Source organism: Petaurus breviceps, unplaced genomic scaffold (genome assembly GCF_028583685.1).
Source record: "Petaurus breviceps papuanus isolate PSGF00001 unplaced genomic scaffold, PetGlider_PUasm1.0 173, whole genome shotgun sequence".
In the NCBI taxonomy this organism is placed as follows: Eukaryota; Metazoa; Chordata; class Mammalia; order Diprotodontia; family Petauridae; genus Petaurus; species Petaurus breviceps.
This window is the reverse complement of record NW_027185759.1, coordinates 19,968,249-19,981,301: the sequence shown is the minus strand read 5'-3', so window position 1 is coordinate 19,981,301 and position 13,053 is coordinate 19,968,249. Positions and strand designations below refer to the sequence as shown.

Here is a 13,053-nt window from a genome sequence, read left to right as displayed (position 1 = left end):
CACACACACACACACACACACACACACACACACACACACACACACACTCTATGTCCTAAATGCTTCAGTGCAGTTGTAAGCAATTAAAAATTAAGACTCCATTAAGACTTTTGGGACGCTTGTATGTGTATGTGTGCACACGTATATTCATGTGTGTACATGTCTAAGTGTATGTGTATTTCTGTTCAGGTATATCCCTTTATGTGCAAACCTGTGATTTCATTGGTTGAGGCAGATCCCACATAATGAATCTCTTTCTATTAATGGGGGGTGGTGTGGTGGTGGTGGCAGGTAGAGACAGACAGGCAGAGAACCAGCAGGTAAAGAGACTTGCCCAAGGTCACACAGCCTATTGGTGTGTATGAGGTGGGATGTGATTCTATGTCTTCCTGGCTCAGACGTCTCTATAAGTAGACATTATATGCATACGTAGAAGTGAAAATGATTTTTCCACTAATAGTATTTAGAATCAATTTTGTTAATATAGTTTGGTTTGATATCACCTATATTTTCTATTGTCTTCTTCCCCCAACCCCTCACAAAGAGCTAGCCCTCATCATAAAATATAAAGGAAGAAAGAAGAAAAAAGGGTGCATGAACCCAAACATCCCCCCCCCTTGGCCTCAGTCTTGTTCTCTGCAGCGGCCCCTGCTTCTGCAAAGGCTTGGACGTGAGGCAGACTTTCCTACCTCTTCTTGTAGGCCAGCTTTGGTCATTATGGACTAATACTGTTTTAATCGTTCTTGAAAATTCCCCAGGTTGAAGAATGAGTTTGCTTGACGAGAATTAAGGAACCACTAGAGGGCACTGTGCCATCTGTTATCGAGCATTTTTTCAGACCATCAGAGGCAGGAGGAAGCCTGGCATCTTCCTTCCCAATTTCAGTTTCCATTCGGGGATAGTTTTCTGCAAGAGATCAGTGCTAGGGAATGTCCGATCTTGCTTCCTTTTCATGCTGCAGCCCCAAGGAAGGTGGATTCCCTTGAGTCCCCCGGTTAGAACTTGGGTTTTAAGGAAAGCGACATTCTAAATATCCTTTGGCTATAAGTCAGCAAACATTGATTTAGCACATACACTGGGCCAGGCACTGTGGCCAATGCTGGGAATATTAGTGAAAGTAAGGAAGATTCCTGGAGCCGAGTATCCGAAAGAAAGGAAGCTATGATGATGTTTACCTCCTTCACCATGGAGTTTTTAGAATAGTAGTGTTCTACAACTGGGAGAGTGGTGGTGAAGCAGTCTGGGTTAAGTGACTTGTCCAGGGTCACACAGCTAGTAAGTGTCTGAGGCTAGATGTGAACTCAGAAAGATGAGTCTTCCTGACTCCAGGCCCAACACTCTACTGTGCCACCTAGCAGCTGGAGCTGGGAAAACCTAAGTTCAAATTCTACCTCAGGCTCTCTCTATTTCTGTGACCGTGGGCAAGTCACTTATCTTCCCTGAGACTCTTGTTTCCTCATTTGTAACATGTGGATAATACTAATAGCACCCACCTCACAGGATTGTTGTGATAGTCAAGTGGGAAAGCAAGCACATATGTGTGACACACCACAAGGACATATAACACACATGTAACACGCCATATACACAGAACACATTATAGAACTTGTGTGTGGTGCCTTGATATGTAGCGCAAATGTAACATAGACTATATAATATTTAACACGTAATGTTTGTAAAGCACTCTACAAACCTTAAAATGTGAGCTATTATTCTGAAAGCCTTTTCCCCAGTCTTCTCCCCACTTTGTAGGCCACTATGTCATATTATTTCAAGTTTATTGGATCCCAGATCTTGAGCTGGAAGAGGCCTTAGTGGCCATCCAGCCCAACCCCTTCATTTTACAAATGGGAAAACTGAGTCTCAGGGAAGCTAAGTGACTTTTCCACCATCACACAGCTAATAGCCATCAGAGGCAGCATTTGAACCCAAGTCCTCTGATTCCAGAGCAAGACTCTTTTCACTAGACCATACTGCCTCCTGAGATTTAATTTTAATTTGTCATTCTTTCAAGATCTCTGGGAAATCTCTATTTTCTTCCAGGTTAGTAATACTACTTCCAGGAATACAAAGAATGTTACTGGGGTGGCTAGGTGGTGCAGTGAATAGAGCACCAGCCCTGGAATCAGGAGGAACTGAGTTCAAATCTGGCCTCGGACACTGAACACAAAAACTAGCTGTGTGACCTTGGGCAAGTCACTTAACTCCAATTGCCCTCCCCTCCCCCCTCCAATAAGAAAAAACAACAACAAAAAGAATGTTACAGTTGTTTTCCTGTGAATCCTCACATTCTTCCACAAGAAGATCCTCTTTTTTTTTTTTTTTGATATTTAGAAGATCCTCTTTTAACATGGAAATGTGTTTTGCTAATGACCCAGTGGAGACAAGAACTTGGGTGTCTTGATCCTCAGCAGTGCCAATACCTCCATACAAGACTAGGGTACCCAGAAAGAGGCAGCAGCAGGCAGTTGGACATGCTTGGGGAAAAAGGGACATAGTAGAGAGTTTTCTTTTTGTGTTGAGTTCACTCTTATTTTTCCCTAATCTAGTAATCCAGTGCAAATGGAAAGAATGATTTTGTTGATTATCATCATCACTGGAGAGCTTGGGGGTTTTGTTTTCATCGTGATTTTATTTTACAGTCACGGGAAGACTCGGAGAGCCTGGAGGTGGACCCTCAGCCTGCCCCTTTTCTCTGTCCTCCTCCTTGACCTCTCTATTGATCATTCTCTTCTCCTTGGTGCTCTCTTTTCTCTAGGTCTTTGGGATGTCCCTCTCTCCAGGTTCTCCTATCTCTCTGACCACTCTTACTCTGTCCCCTTTGCTACATCTTCCAGATCATGCCTTCTATCAATAGGTATCCCTCAGGGTTCTGTCCTGGGCCCTCTTCTCGTCTACCTCTATAGTATTTTACTTGCTGATCTCATCAGCTCCCATGGATTTAATCATCATCTCTGTGATGATGATCCTCCAGTCTTCCTTTCCAGCTCCAGTTTTCTCTGCTGACCTCCAGTCTTACAACTTCAGCTGCTTCTCAAACATCTCAAACCAGATTCCAGTAACCATCTTAAATGCAATATTTTTTTAAAAGCAACTCATTATTTTCCTTTCTAATTCTACCCCTTCCCCATCTCCCTACCCCCTCCCACTTCCCTATTACTATAGAGGGCAACATCAACCTTGAAGTCCCTCAGCCTCCCAACCTAGGAGTTATACTGGCCTCCTCCTCCTCCATACCCAAGCTGTCCCCAATGTCCCAGCCTGATGACTTCACCTCTGTAGTTTCTCTTGTCAATTTCACCTCTGCAGCTTAAAGATTTCACCTCTGTAGCTTGTAGATTTCACCTCTGCAGCATCTCTTCTTGATTTCACCCTTGAACCATCTCTTGTAGATTTCACCTCTGTTGCATCTCTTGTAGATTTCACCTCTGTAGCTTATAGATTTCACCTCTGCAGCATCTCTTGTATATTTCACTTCTGCAGCATCTCTTGTTGATTTCACCTCTGCAGCTTGTAGATTTCACCTCTGCAGCATCTCTTGTTGATTTCACCTTTGAACCATTTCTTGTAGATTTCACCTCTGCAGCATCTCCCCAGTATGGACCCTTCTCTCCTCACCTGCCCCCATTCTGGTGCAGACCCTCATTACCTAGATCAGGGGTGTGGAACCTGCAACCTCAAGGTCACATGTGGCCCTCTAGGTCCTTGACTGCATCCAAACTTCACAGAACAAATCCTTTGGCTGAATCCAAACTTTCTTTACTTTGTGAAGTTTGGATTGAATCAAAGGGCTGCACTTGAGGACCTAGAGGGCCACATGTGACCCTAAGGCCACAGGTTCCCCATCCCTGAGACTATGTAACAGCAACTGGGGGGAGGTCTGCCTGCCTCAAGTCTCTCCCCCTTTCAATTCATCCTTCATTCAACCACTAAAGTATATTTCCTAAAGTGCAGTCTGATCATGCTGTATCATACTCAGTAAACTCCAGTGGCTCCATATTGCCTTTAGGATCAACTACAAAATGCTCTGGTTGGCATTCAAAGCCCTTTATAACCTGGCCTCTTCTACCTTTCCAGTTTTCTTACCCCTTACTCCCCCCTCTACACTCTAATCCAGTGGCACTGATTGGCCTCTAGGCCGTTCCACAAACAAACAGCTCCATCTTTCAGCTCTGGCCATCCTTTTCCCCCACTCCCCATATTTCCACATTAGTCATGTTGTGGAAAAATAATCAGAGCAAAAGGGAAAAACCATGAGAAAAAAAAGAGAGAAAATAATATGATTTGATCTGCATTCACACTCCATAGTTCTTTCTCTGGATGTGGATAGTATTTTCTACCATGAGTCTTTTGGAATTGTCTTAGAGCAGTGTCTTACTCAGAAGAGCTAAGTCTAACAAAGTCAGTCATTGTACAATGTTGCTGTTACTGTGTACGGTTTTCTCCTGGTTCTGCTCACTTCACTCAGCATCAGTTTATGTAAGTCTTTCCAGGTTTTTCTGAAATCCATCTTTTTATCATTTCTTATGGAACAGTAGTATTCCATTACATTCATATACCATGTTCTGCCATTCCCTAATTGATGGACATCCCCTCAGTTTCCAATTCTTTGCCACCACAAAAAGAGTGGCTATAAATATTTTTGTACATGTGGGTCCTTTCCCCTTTTTTATGATCTTTTTGAGATTCACACCAAGTAGTGGTATTGTTGTATCAAAGGATATACACAGTTTCATAGCTCTTTGGGCACAGTTCCAAATTGTTCTCCAGAATGAGTGGATCAGTTTATAACTCTACCAACAATGCATTAGTGTTCCAATTTTCCCACATCTTCTCCAACACTTATTTTCCTGTTTTGTCATGTTAGCCAATCTGATAGGTGTAATTTGGTACCTCAGAGTTGTTTTAATTTGCATTTCTCTAATCAATAGTGGTTTAGAGTATTTTTTCACATGAATGTTGATAACTTTAATTTTTTCATCTGAAAACTGCCTGTTCATATCTTTTGACTATTTAGCAATTGGAGAATGACTTGTATTCTTATGAATTTGACTCAGTTCTCTATATAGTTTAGAAATGATGCCTTTATCAAGAGACATTGGCTGTAAAAATTGTTTCCCAGCTTTCTGTTTCTCTTCTAGGTTGCATTGTCTTTGTGCAAAACCTTTTTAATTTAATGTATTCAAATTATCCATTTTACATTTCATAATGTTCTCTATCTCTTGTTTGTTCATAAGTTCATCACTTCTCCACAGATCTGACAGGTAAACTATTCCTTGCTCTCCTAATGTGCTTATACTTTCACCTTTCATGTCTAAATTGTGTACCCATTTTAATCTTAGCTTGGTATATGGAGTAAGATTTTAGTCTATGCCTAGTTTCTTCCACACTGTTTTCCAGTTTTCCTGGCAGTTTTTGTCAAATAGTGAGTTCTTATCCCAGAATCTGGAGTCTTTGGGTTTATCAAATAGTAGGTTACTGTACTTATTTACTACTGCGTCTTATATGCCTAACCTATTCCACTGGTCCATCACTCTCTTTTTTAGCCAGTACCAAGTAGTTTTGATGATTGCTACTTTATAATACAATTTTAGGTCTAATATGGCTAGGCCACCTCCCCTTGCATTTATTTTCATTAAATCCCTTGATATTCTGGACCTTTTGTTCTATCAGATGAATTTTGTTATTATTTTTTCTAGTTCTGTAAAATAATTTTTTTTGGTAGTTTAATTGGCATGGCACTGAATATGTAAAATCATTTAGGTAGGATTGTCATTTTTATTATATTATCAGCTCTGGTCATTCTCACTGGCCTTCTCACATGTCGGGAACTCTCCCCCTCCTCTGCTCTGCCTACTAACCTTCCTAGCTTCTTTTAAGTTCTAACTAAAATTCCATTTTCTGCAGGAAGCCTTCCCTAACCCCTCTTGATCCCAGTGCTTTCCCTCTGTTAATTACTTTCTATTTATTCTGTATAGAGCTTGCTTTGTAAATCTTTGTTTGCTTGTTGTCTCCCCTATTAGACTGTAAGCTCCTTGAGGATGGGCAGTCTTCTGCCTCTTTTTGTATCCCCAGAATTTTGCAGAGTACCTGTGGCACGTAGTAGGTACTTATTTTTATTCATTGATTGCCTTGGGCAAGTCATTTAGTGTTGCTGGACCTCAGTTTCCTTGACTGTAAAATGGATGATCTGTCAGCTTTCACTCCATTCTTCTAACTTCCTATTACTTCAACATACAGGTTGGCAAGCCAAGGTTCTGTAAAGTCTAGAAAATACCAGCCAACATTTATCTAGTGCAGTTTGCAAAGCAGTTTCTATCCAGTTATCTTGTTTTATCCTCACAGTAACATTATGAAGTGGGTGCATATGAGGAAACCGAGGGCAAGAAAATGGTCATCCAGCCCATTCTGTTGTTTTTCGCACTGTAGCACAATGACAGCATTTGACAGCTTTCTTTCCCAATCCTTTTTAATGCTAGAGTTTTCCCTCTCTTGATTATTTCCTATTTATCTTGTTTATATCTTGTTTGCATGTTATTTCATCTATTAGACCAGAGGTTCCCAAACTTATTTGGTCTACTTCCCCCTTTAAAAAAAAATTACTCAGTTCCCCCTCCCTGGGAATGTACTTTCTTTATCCCTTTAGCAGTTTTTTTGAAATTTGTGTCATTTCAAAAAAATTTAAAATAAATTAAAAAAAAAATTACACATCTTAAATGTAACAATTTATTGTAAAATTGTGGGGTTAAAAAATTAAAAATTCCTGCATTGAAATTTTAATGATGCAATATTGTGTTATGTAACCATATAATGTAGTATTGTAAACAAGTTATTATATACACATATTTCTGCCAATGCATACTGGACTTCTCGATAGTGTGCAACATGCTCACCTGCCAATACTTACTTATTAAGACCTGTCGGCAGACTTTACTACTGATCTTGCAGTTCATATGTTTATTTGGAAAATAATGTAATCACTATGACTTTAACTCTGTTATACAACAGATGAAACATGTACCCACTGTTTTTAAAAATTTTCTTCTTTCCTTACACTGCCCCCTTATTTTTATTCAATGTTCCCCAATTGCACTCAAGGCTACTACCATCCCCTCTTCCCCCCATCATTTCAGTTCCCCCCCAGGGGACGGTGTCACCCACTTTGGGAGCCTGTGCATTAGACTGTAAGCTCCTTGAGGGCAGGCACTGACTTTTGATTTTCTTTGTATCCCTGGCACTTGGCACAGTGCCTGGCACATGATAGACACTTAGTAGATATTTATTTTCTGACTTTAGGGGAGTCTGTTTAATTATAAATGGTTATAAGCGATCAGACTAGAGTCAGAACCAATTGCTAAAAGTCTCCTCTGTTTTTAGATCCCATGAAGAAGGAGACACTATCAGATAAGCAACTGATGACTCTTGCTAGGAAATTTGGGAAAGAGTGGATTCAACTTGGCATTGCCAACTTGGGATTAGAAATTGCCGAGATTGACTCCATTCAGGAAAACTGTGAAGACATTACAGTTTGTAAGTTCAGAATGCTGAAGAAATGGCAGGAGAAGGAACGGAAGAATGCAACAGCCAAGAATCTGTACAACTGCCTGGAAAGTGATGCTTCCATTGAGATCCATGATACCCTGAAAGGTATGTGGGCAATTACAACTATCCCTTCCACATCACAGGGGTTAGGGACATGGTTCCCTAGTGATCTAGAAAATCCGCGCAACATTTTTTGGCCCACCATTTGTACCAGAGAAGAAGTCTGAATTATTATAGTAGTAAAAGATAAAATGTTGATATTATACAATACTATATATAGATTTTATGGATTTCTAAGTTTCTATACTTTTCTGTGTCATCTGTGGCTTCCTCAAAACTCCCCTAAATTTCCGTTTGATACCTTTGATATATCAAAACCATGTTGGGGCAAGTTGTAATGTGGAAACGGATAACTGTGCTTTAGTCAAAGATGTGACCTCTTTTTACTGATTCTGAAGGACACCATGTACTGCTGGGTTATGTACATGCATATATTTATACATACATATACATACACACACATATACGTATTTGTGTTGATTACATCTTCCTAATTCCTCTGGTCTGCAGATTATGATGTTGATTTCTAAACTTTATACAGCTCCATCCTCTTCCCTTTTTCATTAAAAATATCCCTCACCCTGCCCACCATTTTCTCTTTCGGAAGATGCCTCTGGCGTTGGCCCTCTCTGCTGATTGGTGAGTTCCCAATCTGGACCACCATTTCATGAGGCTCCCAAGCAATGCTTACTTCATTCTTGGGACTACCCCTCACTCTCAGGACCTCTCTATCAGCCTTGCCTTCTTCTATTAGAATGTGAAGCTCCTTGAGGGTAGAGACTGTCTTTTTTTTTGCTTATATTTGTAACCCCAGAGTAAAGGCTTAATACATGTTCTCTTTATTCATTCATCTGTGTATCAGCTCATCATTTATTCCACTAAAGAATTTATTACAATGTTGTAACAAACTTCAAAATGCAAAAAAAGTTGTTCTTTATTGATACAATCTTTTTCAATTTTCCTATATTCAAATTTCCTATAATAAAGTATTATCTTTATTACCCATAAAGATAATAACCATAATAATCATGTTAATAAGACGAATGCAAGCTTGTTTCTAGCACAGAGTGTTTCAGAACTCATGTCAGTGTCCTGGATCCTGCTCATTCTTTTTCAGCTTCTAACTGAGATCAATATGCTGTCTTTTTTACCAGCCCCTGACAAATGGGCTCCTTGTCAATTCTAGAAGGATCAGGGGCTTCCAAATGATAATTGTTGCTATAGAAGCTGCTGCATTAGATGGTGCTGGACAGCCACACAGTCAGTGTGTGTTTTATTTGCAGGGTAGATATTTGTGAAATTAGGAAACATAGCATTTATTTCATAAATGAATTTTCTTTGTTTAGCTTTTTTCTAACTATAGAAAGAAAGGAGAAAAAAGGGGGAAAATGATAATATAATGTGGCAGGGTGCCATCAGTAGCATCAGGCATCAACCCCTGGTCCCCTGACCCTCAACCAAAGCTTTTTAACCAGGGTTTCAAAAAACATTACATATATACACGTACAAGTGCATGCACACATGCATGTACACATATGTATAAATTCTAAGTCAATATCATGGTTTCTAACCATGGTAAGTATTAAAAAATATTACTCTGAGAAGATGTCCATAGGTTTCTCCAGACTAGCTGCCCAAGTAGTCTAAGATAACAAAAAAGATCTCCTACCTTTGGTTTCCAATGATAGATTCATCATATTTTCCCTAGGTCATTTATATGACATAGAGCAAAAAAATTGAGATTCATTACTCTTTGAGATCAAGACAGACCACAAAGTGTTCCTCCCCTCACTTAGGATTTTTTGAGTCACATTAGGAAACCAAACAAATGTTTCAGGGCTGTGTGGTGGGCGCCATGTTGCCCCTTCTTTAATTTCCTTTATCTTTGGTAGGATGGATGAAATTAGTGCCGTCTGGTCCATCATTTTGTTATTTCATCCTTGGGCACCAAATAGATTGAGAATAGCCTGGTAGTGATGGAGCTTGGGGAAGGTAGAAGCCTTTCCCATCATAAACCAAGAGGATGGATTTGATATGAAATTTTGAATAGATTTTGAATAGATTTTCCTCCAAAAGACACCCATTCAAACCTGATTTTGTAGGTGTGTGTATGTACCTCATTTTGTCCTTTTTAAAATTTCTTCCAGTGGGTTCTTCAGTGCAGGGTCATCTTTGAATAGAGGGATTTATCTCTGTCTCTTCTGCAAGTTAATAACTTATGTGGAGCACCAAGAAGCTATTCCTTGCCGTGGATCACACCGAGGCTAGAGTGGGGGTGGGGCAGGGTGGGGAGGGCAAGAACTTCTTTTGTATCTTGATATATTGCATTTCTATATAATTGATTTTTCTCACATTTTATTTTATACATTTAAAACATGATTCTGAGGAGGGGTCCATAGGCTTCAGTGGACTGTCTACGTAAGGGGTCCAGAACACTAGGCACTTCTGAAATAATCAGTTCATCAATTAATCAATCAACATGTATCTAAGCACTAGGGTGAAGCACTGAAGATACAGAGGGGTAAAACCACAAAAACAATCCCTGCCTTCAGGAGGCTTCCATGCGAATGGGAGAAACATGTAAATAAAGAGTGATGGAGAGTAAATGGGAGGTGAGCTTAGAGATAAGGGGGGAAGCTTCCAGAAGAAAAAACCCTTAAACTGAATCCTGGAAGAACCCAGGGATGTCAAGAGGGAGAGATGAGGAAGGAGAACCTTTCAGAATCGGTGTCAGTGGGGACAAATACAAGGAGGTAGGGGACATAGTGTCATTAGCAAAGAACAATGAGTAAGCAGATATCAGTGGGTTACAGAAGGTATGGAGAAGGAGGAGATAGCAAGAAGTTTGGAATGGCATGGTATAAGGAGCCTTAATGGCAGGTAGAGGACTGTCTGGGAGGCCATGGATCCTCAAAGCATGTCACGTAATTTCCCATCACAGTGTGCCAGTAGGGGAGGTTCTTTGTGGGAAGCTCCCTGGGCTGATCTGGCATTGCAAGCGCAGTGTATTCCCAGCAGCCTCCAGCCTTCCCTTGTAGCTAATAAAAATTGGTGGGCAAAATTAACCAATACTGTGAACACTTCTGCTATATGCATTGTGGTATCCCCGTATGATTACACCTCTCTGCAGAGAGGAAGGAGACATGGTGCAGGAAGGAAGGGCATGGGAAATCGGCCTCTTCCCAGTCACTCAGGGTTTGACTTCCTTTTGTTCTTCTTTTCATTTATATTGTTGTAGTTATCATATATATTTTTGCCTGGTTCTGTTTATTCATCTTGGGCAAGTTGCTTAACCCCTATTTACCTCAGTTTCCTCACCTGTAAAATGATCTGGAGAAGGAAATGGCTTCAGTATCTTGGCAAGAAAACTCCAATCGGGGTCAGAGTCAGGCACGACTCACTGAAATGACTAAACAACAAAAACACAAAGCCTAATGGTAGTTTAATAAATTCCTTATATTTACCACTTCTTTTAGGCAATCAATCAATAAACATTTAAGCATCTACTATGGGCCACACACTGTGCTAAGTGCTTTGGATACCACAGAGGCAGAAGACAGTCCCTGCCCTCAAGGAACTCACAATGTAATGGCACAGTTAGATTTCATTGCATTCACATGAATGTGTCTTTCTTTTCTCACAGGTTTCATGGAGTAGATGCCAGTCTTGGGAGAGCACCTACAAAAATGGAAACCTTAAGAACCTTTCTAAAGAGTTCAGACCATTCCAAGTAACCACTAGTTGATGAAGCTTTGAGATGACAAGCCAGCAGCAAAGCTATTGTGGAATTTCAGGGACAACCAGGTTTTCCAGGTCAAATAAAGCTGAGGAAGAATGGGAGATAAACTGGGCCAGAAAGCTAGAGGAGAGCAGGGGAGGAGGGAAGAGCCTGAATGTTGAGAACATTCTTCCTCTTTCTCTCTCTCTCTCTCCCTTCTTTCCCGAAGTCAATGTAGCATTGCTTAGATCTTCCATGGTGCTTGAACAATGTTGACCTTTTAGCTGCAGGTGAAATTTGATCATTTTTCTTAGGGAATCTGCATGGGGCATCTGAAGCCTGTTTAGCTGAAGGTGGTCGCCGTGCTCTTTGTGTTCATTTCAGTTAGCTTTCCTATTGGCATTAGTAAAGAACGCACCTTCCTTCTGTTATTTAATACAGAATCTGACACACGCATGCACACCAGCACACACACTCTCTTGTTTGCCCTGGGATTCCTGCCACTCCTGGGGTGAGTGTGCTTTTCCTGTGGGACTTCATCTTCATCCATCCCAGGGCTGTGCCTTGGGATTGAGTGGATGGCACATAACCCACTTTCTTTCAGTTGTTGAATTGTGTTCACCCTTACTCAGGGTGAGTGGAAAGGAACAGAATTTCCTTCTTCTTTCATGACAATGCAAGGTGATGAATACAGACTGAAAACATGATCTTCTGCTGTCAAAGAATTCCAGGCTTTACATTTCCAATGGGTGTGCATGTGAGCCAACCACTACAATTATTTCACTTTCAAACTGACATTCCTGCCTTGCCAGGGGCAAGATGCTGAGCCCTCAGAGCAGAGCCAAGGAAAAACTGTTATCTCTTCTTGTGGAAGACTTTCCCCAAGGAATTATAGGGCCACATTGGTTCTCTTTGGTTATTGATTTATTCTTTTATATGCCATTATTGTAAATCCCCTGAATCTGGTTTATTTGGGGGGTGGGGATTGAAATGTTGACTGTCTTGAAGAATTGTGCAATCTACAGTCATGTATGAGAAGCAGGAATGACGAGGAGGTCTTTGGTCTGAATAGAACTGGGAAAAGTGAAGGCCAAAGTCAAAAGGACCTCAATAGAAGTGAAGTACAGTTTTGACCTACAGTGTTTAACACACTATTAAAGATAACAATCTTGCTTGTTCAAAAGAACACTTCTTGCCTATGGGTCAGGCTTATTTTTAATATTCAGGAATCCATCCAGAATCTTGATGAGTTTCTTTTTTATATGTGATGTAGCATAGAAAACAAGGGTGGGGGTAGGGGAGAGTAGGCTTTTTAAACCATGTAAATGGGCTTAGTTTAATTTTTATTTTGAGTTTTTTTATAAATAATTTTTTTATAAATAAAATTTTGATTTCAATGAGCCTTTGCAGAATGAGATAATGTAATAATTTCCACCATTTTTATCAGCTTCTTTTTGTCAGTGGATGTAGAGGGAAAAAAATAAATCTGCTTATGTATAGAGGTGTTTGTCTCTTCCTTTCCATATATTTTTGTGTTGATCAGATGCATTGGTGTCTTGTGGTGTCCTCTCCTATTCTGCTCTGTTATCAATGAGAAACAGTATGAGGTACACTTAGAGGGAGACAGATTTGGAGTCTGGAGAGACAAGGTCAATGACAGTGAGCAAAATCACTTCACTTTCCTAACCCTCAGATAATAAGCCTTGTTGAGATTTGTGATTTTATTGGCACAT

General features: G+C 40.3%; 1 protein-coding gene across 1 annotated transcript in view; it reads left to right on the top strand.

Annotated features, from left to right (window-relative positions):
* The window catches only part of LOC138157734 (caspase recruitment domain-containing protein 8-like), a 57,123-nt gene extending 44,302 nt beyond the window's left edge, over nt 1-12,821 (top strand). Inside the window, exons 16-17 of the mRNA XM_069083486.1 lie at nt 7,378-7,647; nt 11,246-12,821. Of these exons, the coding sequence (XP_068939587.1) occupies nt 7,378-7,647; nt 11,246-11,259 (284 nt within the window). The 3' untranslated portion in view covers nt 11,260-12,821. The remainder of the gene's footprint in view (nt 1-7,377; nt 7,648-11,245) is intronic.
* Nucleotides 12,822-13,053: the final 232 nt, after the last annotated feature.